Source organism: Mizuhopecten yessoensis, unplaced genomic scaffold (genome assembly GCF_002113885.1).
Source record: "Mizuhopecten yessoensis strain PY_sf001 unplaced genomic scaffold, ASM211388v2 scaffold1595, whole genome shotgun sequence".
Classification (NCBI taxonomy): domain Eukaryota; kingdom Metazoa; phylum Mollusca; class Bivalvia; order Pectinida; family Pectinidae; genus Mizuhopecten; species Mizuhopecten yessoensis.
The window spans coordinates 1293336-1306347 of record NW_018404125.1 but is presented as its reverse complement, the minus strand read 5'-3'; the positions used below and the strand labels follow the sequence as shown (position 1 = coordinate 1306347).

The window sequence follows — 13012 nt, the reverse complement described above, 5'->3', positions numbered from 1 at the left end:
ATTTCAAGATTTTACCTCTATTTCCCCTAAAGGGCCCTGCCCCTCTGCCCCCAGGGAGGCCACACCCATCATTTATACAAAATTTAGTCCCCTTGCAAGAAGGATGCTCTAGAACTAATTGGGATAAAATCTCTTCATCCGTATGGTAGAAGAAGGATTTCAAAGCTTTTACCTCCATTTCCCCTATTTGGCCCTGCGCCTCTACCCCCGGGGGTCCAAACCGTTTCCAAAGGATGGTTTAGACCAGGTTTGGATAAAATCCCTTAATCTTTATGGTAGAAGAAGTATCTTAAAGGTATACCTCTATTTCCCTATTCGGCCCCACCCCTCTACCCCAAGGGGGGGCACACCCAATGTTAAAAATTTAGTCCCCTTTGCCCAAGGATGGTTTAGACTAAATTTGGATAAAATTCTTTTATCCCTACAGTATAAGAAGGATTTTAAAGGTTTTACCTCTATTTCCCCTATTGGGCCACGTCCATTTGCCCCCAGGGTGCTCCAGACCAAATTTAGTCAAAAACTACTGGGCTGTTCAGGACTAATAGTGTTTTAAAGGAAAAGACGACAGATGTCGCAGCATGGCATAAGCTCACCAGTAGCTAAAAGGCAATAAAAATCAAGAAATTACACTTCCATCATTTCACCTTGGTATAACGAAGGACATGTATTTCAAACCACAAGTACAAGATCACATTTTTATATAAAATTTGTTCTCATGTTTTAAAAGGAATTCACCTATCAATTTTGAAAATTATTTGTTTGAAATTGTTTACTTTTATCCAAACAAAACAACAATTTGAAAATTGGCAGTAACATTGTGCACTAATTAACACTTTGTGGCATAATTGGGGAAAACACAAGTCATCAGTCAATCTGTAGAAAGTATTAATTCACAACAATTGTTTCCCAAGGTGGTAGTAATTTGCTGCAATCTTGTACAAGGTTTAGCCAAAAAACACTTCATAACAAACTATATGTTAAACGCTTGGCAATTACCATAACAAACTATATGTTAAACGCTTGGCAATTACTATGTATATCATGCCATAAGTTGTGCATTTGGAGGAAAATCAGGGGAGGTAACTCTGAAAATCAAATAATAAAAGAAATTTTTTTTTTCTGGTGTAAAAACAACAAAAGTAGTGACAGATTTTATTGTCTAAGCCATACTACAATTGAATTAAGAATACAATCTGCTAATTGGTATCATTCATATATCAAACAAGTATACAAAATATACATATTTATTTTTAATACCATAAATAGCAAATAAATATACTTCCTCAGGTTTCCACAAACTGGCCAGAAAGGTATTATGAACTGTAAATGAACTGTGAAGAATTTAATTATATTTAAGACATCTATAATTAATCTTTAATGAAAAACTGACAGCATATAAATTCAAAAGCTGGACTTACAATTGTATGTTTTATTGCATGACATTGGGCTTGGACCCTATTAAAGACAAATTAACATGATACCTAGTTTACATGACATTGGGCTTGGACCCTATTAAAGACAAATTAACTTGATACCTAGTATACATGACATTGGGCTTGGACACTATTAAAGACAAATTAACATGATACCTAGTTTACATGACATTGGGCTTGGACCCTATTAAAGACAAATTAACATGATACCTAGTATACATGAACATTTTAAGACAATGCTGTGAAATCACATTTTCAATATTTGCCTTAATGACTCATTATGGTACCCAGGTTTACAAACACTGGCTACCTTAATGACTCATTATGGTACCCAGGTTTACAAACACTGGCTACTGGGACAGACCAACGAAATGTTAACACTTGTTACTATTCATAAACGAAAATGGCAAACTCTAAAAAATTGGAAAATCAATTGTGACAGAAATGAGACAATTTATTGGAAATCTTCACACATGGAAAATTCAGTTAAGGAAAATCTTAAAATGACACCAAACAGGTGAGAATTCTTAAGGTGGGTAACAAAGTTCTATCTTCAATATGATTCAAAGACTACGATAAAATGTCTGCTAAAACCGTTGATCACATCAGACAATGCTGTATACTGATTACAGTACAATGTATAGAAAGTCATACATTGGTCTGATATAAATTCACAACATCATGAACAATCACAATGAACCATAAAAGGTAACACAAATTTGATCTTTAAAACAACATACCAGTACAAGCTAGATGTAAACTCAAGCTCACCGGTAGTAAAATGATGTATAGACTTGCCTGTAAAAGTACTTTTAACAATTTTGACAAAATAAAAACATCCTGTGGTTGCACAAGACTTGAAAAAAAAAGTACATCTCCTGTACAATGTATTATATATATTTACAGAGCGCTGTAATAGATAACAGTACAATTCTATCTAGGACAAGGAGACATGGTGTAGGCTAAAATACTAAACTGATCACAACATGTGATATATGATTACAAACGCCAACCCTGGTGATGTCATATAATGTTTAGTACTAGCATACAGGCCCCATGACTTTCAACGTTGCCCACATCTACGGTATTGCCAGTCAATGCTAGGCTATAGTGACTATTACTCAACACTCCAAGCCAGTCAAAATCAATTGTGAAGTTCATTGAACACTAGTATTCACAAGTTTACAAATAAACATGCCGGTCTATAAAGCTTGCCATTCAATACTTCAAGTCTATAATACTGGAAAGACAAAACATTGTCTGCAACGATAATTTGGTCCAAAACAAACAAACTTACAACCTCCCATCAACATAACACAGTTATAAAATACACTGATGCTGTTAGCTTTCGGCAGAGATAATCTTTCCTCCCAAGAAATATCTTGAACACTCCTAATATTGTACATGTTTCTCTGTCAGGAACATTCCTAATATTGTACATGTTTCTCTGTCAGTAACATTCCTAATATTGTACATGTTTCTCTGTCAGTAACATTCCTAATATTGTACATGTTTCTCTGTCAGTAACATTCCTATTATTGAGGTATTGATCATTGCAAACATGAACAATCAGCTCTCAGGAGATAGCTGTCTGACATGAGAGATCATCACTTCCCTTTGGAGACTGTCACTGAACAATCAGCTCTCAGGAGATAGTTGTCTGACATTAGAGATCATCACTTCCCTTTGGAGACTGTCATTGAACAATCAGCTCTCAGGAGATAGCTGTCTGACATGAGAGATCATCACTTCCCTTTGGAGACTGTCACTGAACAATCAGCTCTAAGGAGATAGCTGTCTGACATGAGAGGTCAACACTTCCCTTTGGAGACTGTCACTGAACGATCAGCTCTCAGGAGATAGCTGTCTGACATGAGAGGTCATCACTTCCCTTTGGAGACTGTCACTGAACAATCAGCTCTAAGGAGATAGCTGTCTGACATGAGAGGTCAACACTTCCCTTTGGAGACTGTCACTGAACAATCAGCTCTCAGGAGATAGCTGTCTGACATGAGAGGTCATCCCTTCCCTTTGGAGACTGTCACTGAACAATCAGCTCTCAGAAGATAGCTGTCTGACATGAGAGGTCAACATCTCCCTTTGGAGACTGTCACTGAACAAACAGCTCTCAGGAGATAGCTGTCTGACGTGAGAGGTCATCACATCCCTTTGGAGACTGTCACTGAACAAACAGCTCTCAGGAGTTAGCTGTCTGACATGAGAGGTCATCCCTTCCCTTTGGAGACTGTCACTGAACGATCAGCTCTCAGGAGATAGCTGTCTAACATGAGAGGTCATCACTTCCCTTTGGAGACTGTCACTCCTCACCGGAGATAATCATTTCTCACTGATGATTGTCACTTTTCATTAGAGGGTGTTACTTCCCACTACCGTCAGTGATAATCATCTGTCCAGTTAGATAATATTGAACTTCATCCTTTCGTGGTGATCATCCTCCCCTAGAGGTAGTCATCCGTCCGGAGGCAGCAGAACAATGCCACCGCAGCTACCATCGCAGAAATCTGTCATAAATAGGAAATCTTTCTTACTTTGCACTTTCTGGTTTGTAAAATCATGTTTTATAGAATGGGGGTCAGTCGGATGTTCTCTAGCCCATTGTTGAAAATAAACATGTATAATGTGTATACAAAATTTCAAGGTTAGACAAGTTGCATAAAGTCTATCCAGCCCATTGACTTAAATAAATATTAAAGTGTATACAAAATTTGAAGGATATACAGCTTGCATAAACACTTGTATATAATTACCATATTGAGTATACAAAATGCATACAATCTTTAAAGGAACAGTCTTCAAACTTACTAGTACTACCTTAGCTTGAAATGGAATGGTCCCCTGTGCATAACATATTCTGTCTAAACCTCCACTCCAACTTACCTGCACTACTCCGACTAGAAGTGCCACAATCCCAAGTACATACATATTCTGTAGGAACCAATACTCAATCTCCTTCAAACATCCCTGGAAAGAATGATAATATAAACACTAGTTAATTAGTTGTTTATTTCCCCTACATAGACGATTTTGTTTTTCTGCTGCAAAGACAGGTATGCTAATAAATGTATTTCTTTTATTGACAAATATAAAATTAAAATGTAGTTAAAAACATATAAACTAAAGATTTGAAGTGTCACATAGCAAATTTATTTTGGTTGCTTTTGTGTCCCAAGCAGAGGGCACAAAAGCGAATTCACACTTCTGCAGGGGTTCTGATAATAGTCGCCTGTTACACAAGAGTACCGCTTGGCGGAACAATATACGCCCGTCGAATGCCATATAGTGTTATATACTTTCTTACATTGAAATAAGATCTCTCTGCATCATTCTAAGAGTGGTTAGCTGACATGCTATAAAAAATGTAGGAGAAAATCTCCGGACAAAAAATCAAATACTGAGATGAACAAAGGGATATAACTTTTGCATAAAATGCAGTGTGTAACAGAAAGTATATTCTTTTCTCAGTTTTTGACCTGCAAAAGCTGTTAACAAAAGTATTTCTCCTATTATTATCAAAAATATATGGAAAAAGCTGGGCCTATCACGATCACTGACTATATTATAGTCCACAATAGATCACAGACTATATTATAGTCCACAATAGATCACAGACTATATTAAAGTCTACGATAGATCACAGACTATATTATAGTCCACGATAGATCACAGACTATATTAAAGTCTACGATAGATCACTGACTATATCATAGTCCACAATAGGTCACTGACTATATTATAGTCAACGATAGATCAATGACTATATTATAGTCCACACAATAGATCACTGACTATATTATAGTCCACAATAGATCACTGACTATATTAAAGTCTACGATAGATCACTGACTATATCATAGTCCACAATAGATCACTGACTATATTATAGTCCACGATAGATCACAGACTATATTATGGTCCACAATAGATCACTGACTATATAATAGTCCACAATAGATCACTTACTATATTATAGTCCACACAATAGATCACTGACTATATTAAAGTCTACGATAGATCACTGATTATATCATAGTCCACAATAGGTCACTGACTATATTATAGTCCACGATAGATCACTGACTATATCATAGTCCACAATAGATCACTGACTATATTATAGTCCACACAATAGATCACTGACTATATTATAGTCCACAATAGATCACTGACTATATTATAATCAACACAATAGATCACTGACTAAATTATAGTCCACGATAGATCACTGACTATATCATAGTCCACAATAGGTAACTGACTATATTATAGTCCACGATAGATCACAGACTATATTATAGTCCACGATAGATCACTGACTATATTATAGTCCATGATAGATCACTGACTATATTATAGTCCACAATAGATCACAGACTATATTATAGTCCACAATAGATCACAGACTATATTATAGTCCACAATAGATCACAGACTATATTATGGTCCACAATAGATCACTGACTATATTATAGTCCACAATAGATCACTGACTATATAATAGTCCACAATAGATCACTGACTATATTATAGTCAACACAATAGATCACTGACTAAATTATAGTCCACGATAGATCACTGACTATATTATAGTCCACACAATAGATCACTGACTATATTATAGTCCACAATAGATCACAGACTATATTATAGTCCACAATAGGTCACTGACTATATTATAGTCCACAATAGGTCACTGACTATATTATAGTCCACAATAGGTCACTGACTATATTATAGTCCACAATAGGTCACTGACTATATTATAGTCCACAATAGGTCACTGACTATATTATAGTCCACAATAGATCACAGACTATATTATAGTCCACAATAGATCACAGACTATATTATAGTCCACAACAGATCACTGACTATATTATAGTCCACAATAGCTCACTGACTATATTTTATAGTCCACAATAGATCACAGACTATTATAGTCCACGATAGATCACTGACTATATTATAGTCCATGATAGATCACTGACAATATTATAGTCCACAATAGATCACTGACTATATTATAGTCCATGATAGATCACAGACTATATTATAGTCTACAATAGATCACTGACTATATTATAGTCCACGATAGATCACTGACTATATTATAGTCCACGATAGATCAGTGACTATATTATAGTCCACGATAAATCACTGACTATATTATAGCCCACAATAGATCACTGACTATAATATAGTCCATGATAGATCACAGCCTATATTATAGTCTACAATAGATCACTGACTATAATATAGTCCATGATAGATCACTGACAATATTATAGTCCACAATAGATCACTGCCTATATTATAGTCCATGATAGATCACTGACAATATTATAGTCCACAATAGACCACTGACTATATTATAGTCCAAGATAGATCACTGACTATATTATAGCCCACAATAGATCACTGACTAAATTATAGTCCACGATAGATCACTGACAATATTATAGTCCACAATAGATCACTGCCTATATTATAGTCCACAATAGATCACTGCCTATATTATAGTCCATGATAGATCACAGCCTATATTATAGTCTACAATAGATCACTGACTATAATATAGTCCATGATAGATCACTGACTATATTATAGTCCACGATAAATCACTGACTATGTTATAGTCAGATCTTGAATACTGCACTACTATGTAATTAAATAATGTAATTGTCAAACTGAGTATTTTAATAGGTTTTAACTGTGATTTGTTATTGGTGAAATGTATTGCCTACTAGTGTATTTGAATAACATAGCAGAACTTCTTTTCAGAAAGTATCCACAACAAGAGGCCTAAAGGACATGTATCACTCACCGGGACATTTAAGCATGCTAGACCTCTTTCTGAAGGCCATTTATGTCAGGGATGAAGAAAAAATGTCTCAAACGATGGCAGATTCAACATTTAAAAATGTCTCAAACGATGGCAGGTTCAACATTTAAAATGTCTCAAACGATGGCAGGTTCAACATTTTAAAATGTCTCAACCGATGGCAGGTTCAACATTTAAAATGCAACTTAGTTACTCTTATACATGTATGTTCCCCAAATATACTCGTCACTTTTACCGACTTACTCGTTTGTAGAAGCGAAGGCTGGAAGATTTGCCACAGTTCTCCCCCTTGTATATACAACAAGAGGACGGGATTGCCTCCCCCTTAGACAGGTTACCAATGGTGTACCAGTCAGTGTAGTTGTTCATCCCACAGCACTGGAGCTGTAAACAACAGCACAAGTCAACTATCAGTCATTCTACATACTTGTTTACAGGTATTCAACTCGTTCACAAAGGTTCCGCTATCTTAACTCACAGAAATTAAAGTTGAGGAAATCAATGACAAGATACATCTCTCATTTTGTGTATGAGGCAGTACAACAGAATGGCAATATGTAGGTTTATCTAGAAATTGATCAACAGAGCTGGTTTTATATTTAAGTAACGTCTAATCAATTTAGATGTCTTGGAATGAAAATTATAATTGGTGTAGATTTCATGGATGATAAAATGCATTATAAATAATAAAAAGCATTGTAATTAATGCTATTTTCTGAGTTATACAAATCATAGTTTATTAAATATGTGTACACTGTACAATTTTAATAATTTGCACATTAGATGGACATCAACACTGATAATAACTCAAAAAACATATCATTACTACACATGGTCCTATTAGAAATGGGAGCAGTATATCAGTTGTGTGCAGGACTGTGACATACAAAGGGGAATACAATGGAAATTAAAACTAAATATTTATCTTGCTCTATAAAACTTGAATCTAGCTGTATAGCCATTAGCTGCAGGAACTGTAGCTTTTAGGTCCGATAGTTTTAATTTCTATCGTACCATAGACAGATAATGTAAAATTTCAGAATAAAATATCAAAAATCAAATTATTTAATAGCTCTGACCTAGATGCTATGGTTCCCCCAGCTACATAGCCATAAGCTGTCCTAATGGGCCCTGTCCTACAGAGGATCTGTCCTAATGGGCCCTGTCCTACAGAGGAGCTGTCCTAATGGGCCCTGTCCTACAGAGGACCTATGAGTACTTACATCCTGTTGTATGGTGTCTATCATTGCTAGTACGCCCTCCTGGTGTGTCTTCTCTATCTTAGTACTAGTAACATGTTCTATACTGTATGTCAACTCCTGCTCAGCAGTCGAACGAATCTGTAAAGTTTTATATCACATAGTTACACATGTTAAAGCATTATAGAATGATCAGTAAATTGGTGCATCAAATACATTTCCCTTTAAACTCAATCATAGAATATTACAAAAAAAGTCTCTTTAGAATGTATTTTATATTACATTTTTAATTTGATCCAAAGTTTAATAAAGTTAAGTATTTCCTGTTGGCACCGTTTACATACCAAATAAAAATGATGACATGCTGTAAGTACAAAATGTAGTTAACTCAAATTACCTGATCTTTGTTGGAAAAACCCAAAACAGTTATGGCCACCTCCAGTCCAAATATCACGAACACAAACACAAAGTACTGCAAGGAACAAGACATTCATAGACATAAACATATCTGTAGTAGTGTCCCAGGAAAAAACAAAACCAATTAATTAAGGAATTCTTATCTTCCCTTATCATTGAGGTTAATATCATTATTTGATATTTTAACAATGATATACTTAATATATGTTTTGGAGTAAGTATTTTGTTATCTATATTTTTTAACATTCTAGGAATTTATACATTAATTGGTGAGTTTAAAAGTCTCAGTCAATCACAGAACAGATGGCCATTGTCAATGGTTTGAAAAGTGGAGAATCCAATCGGACAGCCAGATATAAAATTTGAATTGCTTATACAATGATGAACTCCCTTTGCCTACAGATATACTGCACATCCAAAATTGTTGAAATCTCAGCACTATTTAGGGAGTGTTCTTTTGAAGATTAGCCCCTATTTTGAGTCCATCTTCTTTGTCCCAAAGAGGGACACACCCTTTATTTACACAAGTTGAATGTTCTTTGCCTGGGGATGCTTTAAACCAAATTAGGTCAAATATGTTTTTTCAGAATTCATAATTGGGTAGTCTTTTAGAGATTCACCACTAATTCCCTCTTCAGGCCAAGTAAGCAAAAATAATTACCTTAATTTTGCTCTGTAAATTATTGATTATTATGTGAATTTCTTGTTCAATAGAATGGAGAACTCTAAGCAGACATGACAGGAACCTCTTCAGCTTTCTACTGAAGTTGGATGTATATAGTTAAGGTACTAAATAAGCATGAATTATGGAGGCTGGTTGACTCATCCATAGTACATGACATGATCAACTGAACTGCATACCGTAAGCACATCAAAAGTGGTTGGAATTGCATGATGTTTTTAAAAGTTTAATTACACGGAATCCTATTAACAAGTCAAAGGTGGGTAATCTCATAAGTCATTAATTATGTATAAATAATAAGCACACTCCCATTTTGGAAATCAAATTTTGGACAAATTTTACCAATATGTGATGTGCACACCAAATTTGGTTTAATTGAACCATTTTGGGGCGAGTTATAGCATGGAAACCAGGCGTGACAAACGAAAAGACAGGGGTGCGAGTTATAGCATGGAAACCAGGCGTGACAAACGAAAAGACAGGGGTGCAAGTTATAGCATGGAAACCAGGCGTGACAAACGAAAAGACAGGGATGCACCAAAATAAACATGTCCTGCTTTTTTTCCAAAAGCTGGCGATAGGCCATATTTTTCAAGAGAATATTAAGGATTTTGATTATTTATCGGTATGCTTTAATTTACTATTTCATCTTACTTACTGCTACAAGCATACATTGATTTTCCACCAAAGCACCACAACAGCCACAAAATCCAACAATGAGGATGATAGCTCCCGCTGCGATACACAGGGCCGTGGCACTCAGGAAGCTGTGACTAGGAAGGATGGCCATGTAGGGGCCTTTGTTGACCTGCATCCAAATGCCGACAGCCAACAAACCACAGCCAAGTAGCTAGAAAATACACAGGGTATTCATCACATCAAATAGTTGTATTTAAAACATCCTAATGGTATTATATATATATATTTCACAGTGGTAAACCATCCAGTTTATTCGGGTATCAAATACATGTATCTATAAAAATAAATTGAATTTAAAGAAAATATATATATTGTTTCTTTTAAGAAAGGAATATTTTGAATTAGTTTCTTCTGTTCAATTGCATCCTTAAACTTCCCAATCTGCCATTAAAAAATCACAGTTAATGTAGTAAATTTGTTTTCAAACTACAATGATCAGATATTGGAATATCCTTGTCTGGTTATGACACAATTACGGTTCTCCACAGGTTCACAGGACAGAAATGTATACAAGTATCAGATCACTGTTCATAAATCAGTAAATGATATATATATGGCCTGGAAATTAACCTGTAATGCAGTACATATAAATAAATGGTCAATGGTCAAAACGAGGTTCCAGAGACACTGTTTCGGTATTCGACATGGTGCTTTCTCCATCCCTATGTACTTTCACGTATGATGTCCATATATGAGAAAGTGCCACAGATACATGTATTAGAACCTGTGTTGGCAAATGGTATTAAACTGTAGATTTTCTAAAAAAAGGTTGGACTCTCTCTGGTCATTTTTGTCAGTTGTAAGATTTCTTTAAATTTCAAACATTTCTAATTTGGGAGTGACCTGTAATCTGTAGACTTGAAAGGTGAGTGTACATACCCATATGAGGACATTGAAAAAGAAGAATATGTATTTTACAACAGTAAACATGGATCCATCCTTCCTCCTCCTCATCTTGTCAGCTTTTAATGTTTCCTTTCCTCACCAATCCTGTCTCCTTAGCAGTGTATCGTCATCTAGTGGGAAATTGGTACAATAGAGACAACAAAGACATAATCACATAAACCAGCACTAGTCTAGACTACTCCTATAACATAAGAGGCCGCTGGTCGGCATTTTTTCTATCGGATATGATTTTGCCAACTGCAACGCCTGTCAAAAGTATCTCGCCGTGTAAAACCTCTAACATTGTTGGAGTATATATATATAGTCTAGTCAACTAGTGTAAGGGATAGAGAATAATACAAGATTTTTCTGAATCAAACATTGACCCACATTAGGGCATACAGTACACATACAAACATCAATGATTATAGGTAACGTTACATATTTATAACACATAATAGTTAACGACCAAATGAAGAATTTGTGATGAAAGAGGTGACTAGGTGAGATGGGTAGGTGAGACCAGTGTTAGCCCCCTGTGGTCTTTACTGAGTCATTAACTACTGACTAAGATGAAATAATGTTGTCAAAGAAAGTTTTTATATAATAAATCCTATAACAGCTGTATAAGTTAAAGCAATAGTATAATCTCACTACTGGAGGTTTCAAAACATTATGATTAGGTTTACCTTACCACAAGTATATCGGCTATATCTTGACTTATGGGTCTATAATTCGACTATTTTAGAGAATTTCACTCTTCTGTGGTCTGACAAGCCTATTTATCATGCTAAACGTTACACCCTTTCACTCTTTTGATGTCAGACGTGAATAGATATGTTTGCTTGGTTTTTTTTTAAAACGTCCTTCTCATATGAATCGGTATCTTTCAATGACGCACAAACATTAAAATTTAGAAGTGCATTGGGAGGAATGATTTCTGAAAACCCAATTAATCATATGCATACTTACTACTTTTTCTGTTTTCATTTGCAGAAAAACCAAAACCGGAAGTAGTCTGTGCCAGATCCGGAGTTAATCAGACGCTTAAAATTCAAAAGAGGGTCACCAAGGGGTATTATTGATAAATAGATACCAGTTCCCAAGTAGAACGCTGTCCATTGCATCACACAAACACTGACAGCAAAACGTAACAAAAATATCTGTCCGCCCATATTTTGCGTTTCCGAAGATTATCTCAGAATAAAAATCACTCACTGTGATATCGACGATATGGTTCATGGTTCATGGTGGTCGACGTCTTCGTAAGCATAATACATTGCTTCTGTTGACGCTTCTTCATAGTACAGGTTGCGCAAACTGAAAAGGACGCAACTTATATTACATATTAGTAGCATGATGGTAAAAACTTGATTGGGTGATTGACCCAATGCTTATTGAGTCTAGATTTAAAAGTAATTAAGGTTGGGGAATCTACCACAATTGTAGGGAGTTGATTCCAAATATTTATAATTCTATTTTTAAAAGCATGTCCCCAAATGTTGGTCTTATACCGATTTTTTCAGGGTTTTTTTAGTTTCCCCTCGTATTGAGGTTGTCGAAGGCAGGGATGATTTGTTGGTTGGTTATATCTCTACCATGCCAGATCTTAGTCCCTTATGCTATATTCAAGCCTTTTGTCAATAATTACACCGTTATCTCTTTCACTTGTCACTAAATCTATTCGATGCCTCTCCCCTTGTAGCTGGGTGATCTCATATCTGACGTTGTTCTTCTCTTGTTTAGGTGTTTACATATGCACAATATGTGTACAATATGTGTACAATATGTGTACAAGATGCAAGATACAAGAAACTTTATTTAACGTCGCATATAT

At 35.4% G+C, this 13012-nt stretch overlaps 1 protein-coding gene and 1 long non-coding RNA gene across 3 annotated transcripts; one reads left to right on the top strand and one right to left on the bottom strand.

The window, feature by feature from the left end:
• Positions 1–514: 514 nt before the first annotated feature.
• LOC110466098 lies at positions 515–2160 on the top strand. The gene is made up of 2 exons (XR_002464690.1): positions 515–1724; positions 1769–2160. It is a non-coding gene; the product is annotated as an uncharacterized LOC110466098 (long non-coding RNA).
• Positions 2161–3656: 1496 nt separating this feature from the next.
• On the bottom strand, positions 3657–12202 carry LOC110466086 (tetraspanin-4-like). 2 transcript variants are annotated; one of them, XM_021522385.1, is made up of 8 exons: positions 12148–12202; positions 11170–11306; positions 10250–10441; positions 8890–8964; positions 8517–8633; positions 7537–7677; positions 4332–4415; positions 3657–3955 (listed from the first exon to the last, which is right to left on the bottom strand). In XM_021522385.1, exons 2-8 carry the CDS (start codon positions 11242–11244, stop codon positions 3893–3895), a joined length of 747 nt encoding a protein of 248 aa, XP_021378060.1. In that variant the 5' UTR covers positions 11245–11306; positions 12148–12202; the 3' UTR covers positions 3657–3892. The 2 variants fall into 2 exon arrangements, with proteins under 2 accessions (XP_021378060.1, XP_021378069.1); XM_021522394.1 differs by lacking the exon at positions 12148–12202 and adding an exon at positions 11870–12057.
• Between the last annotated feature and the right edge of the window lie 810 nt (positions 12203–13012).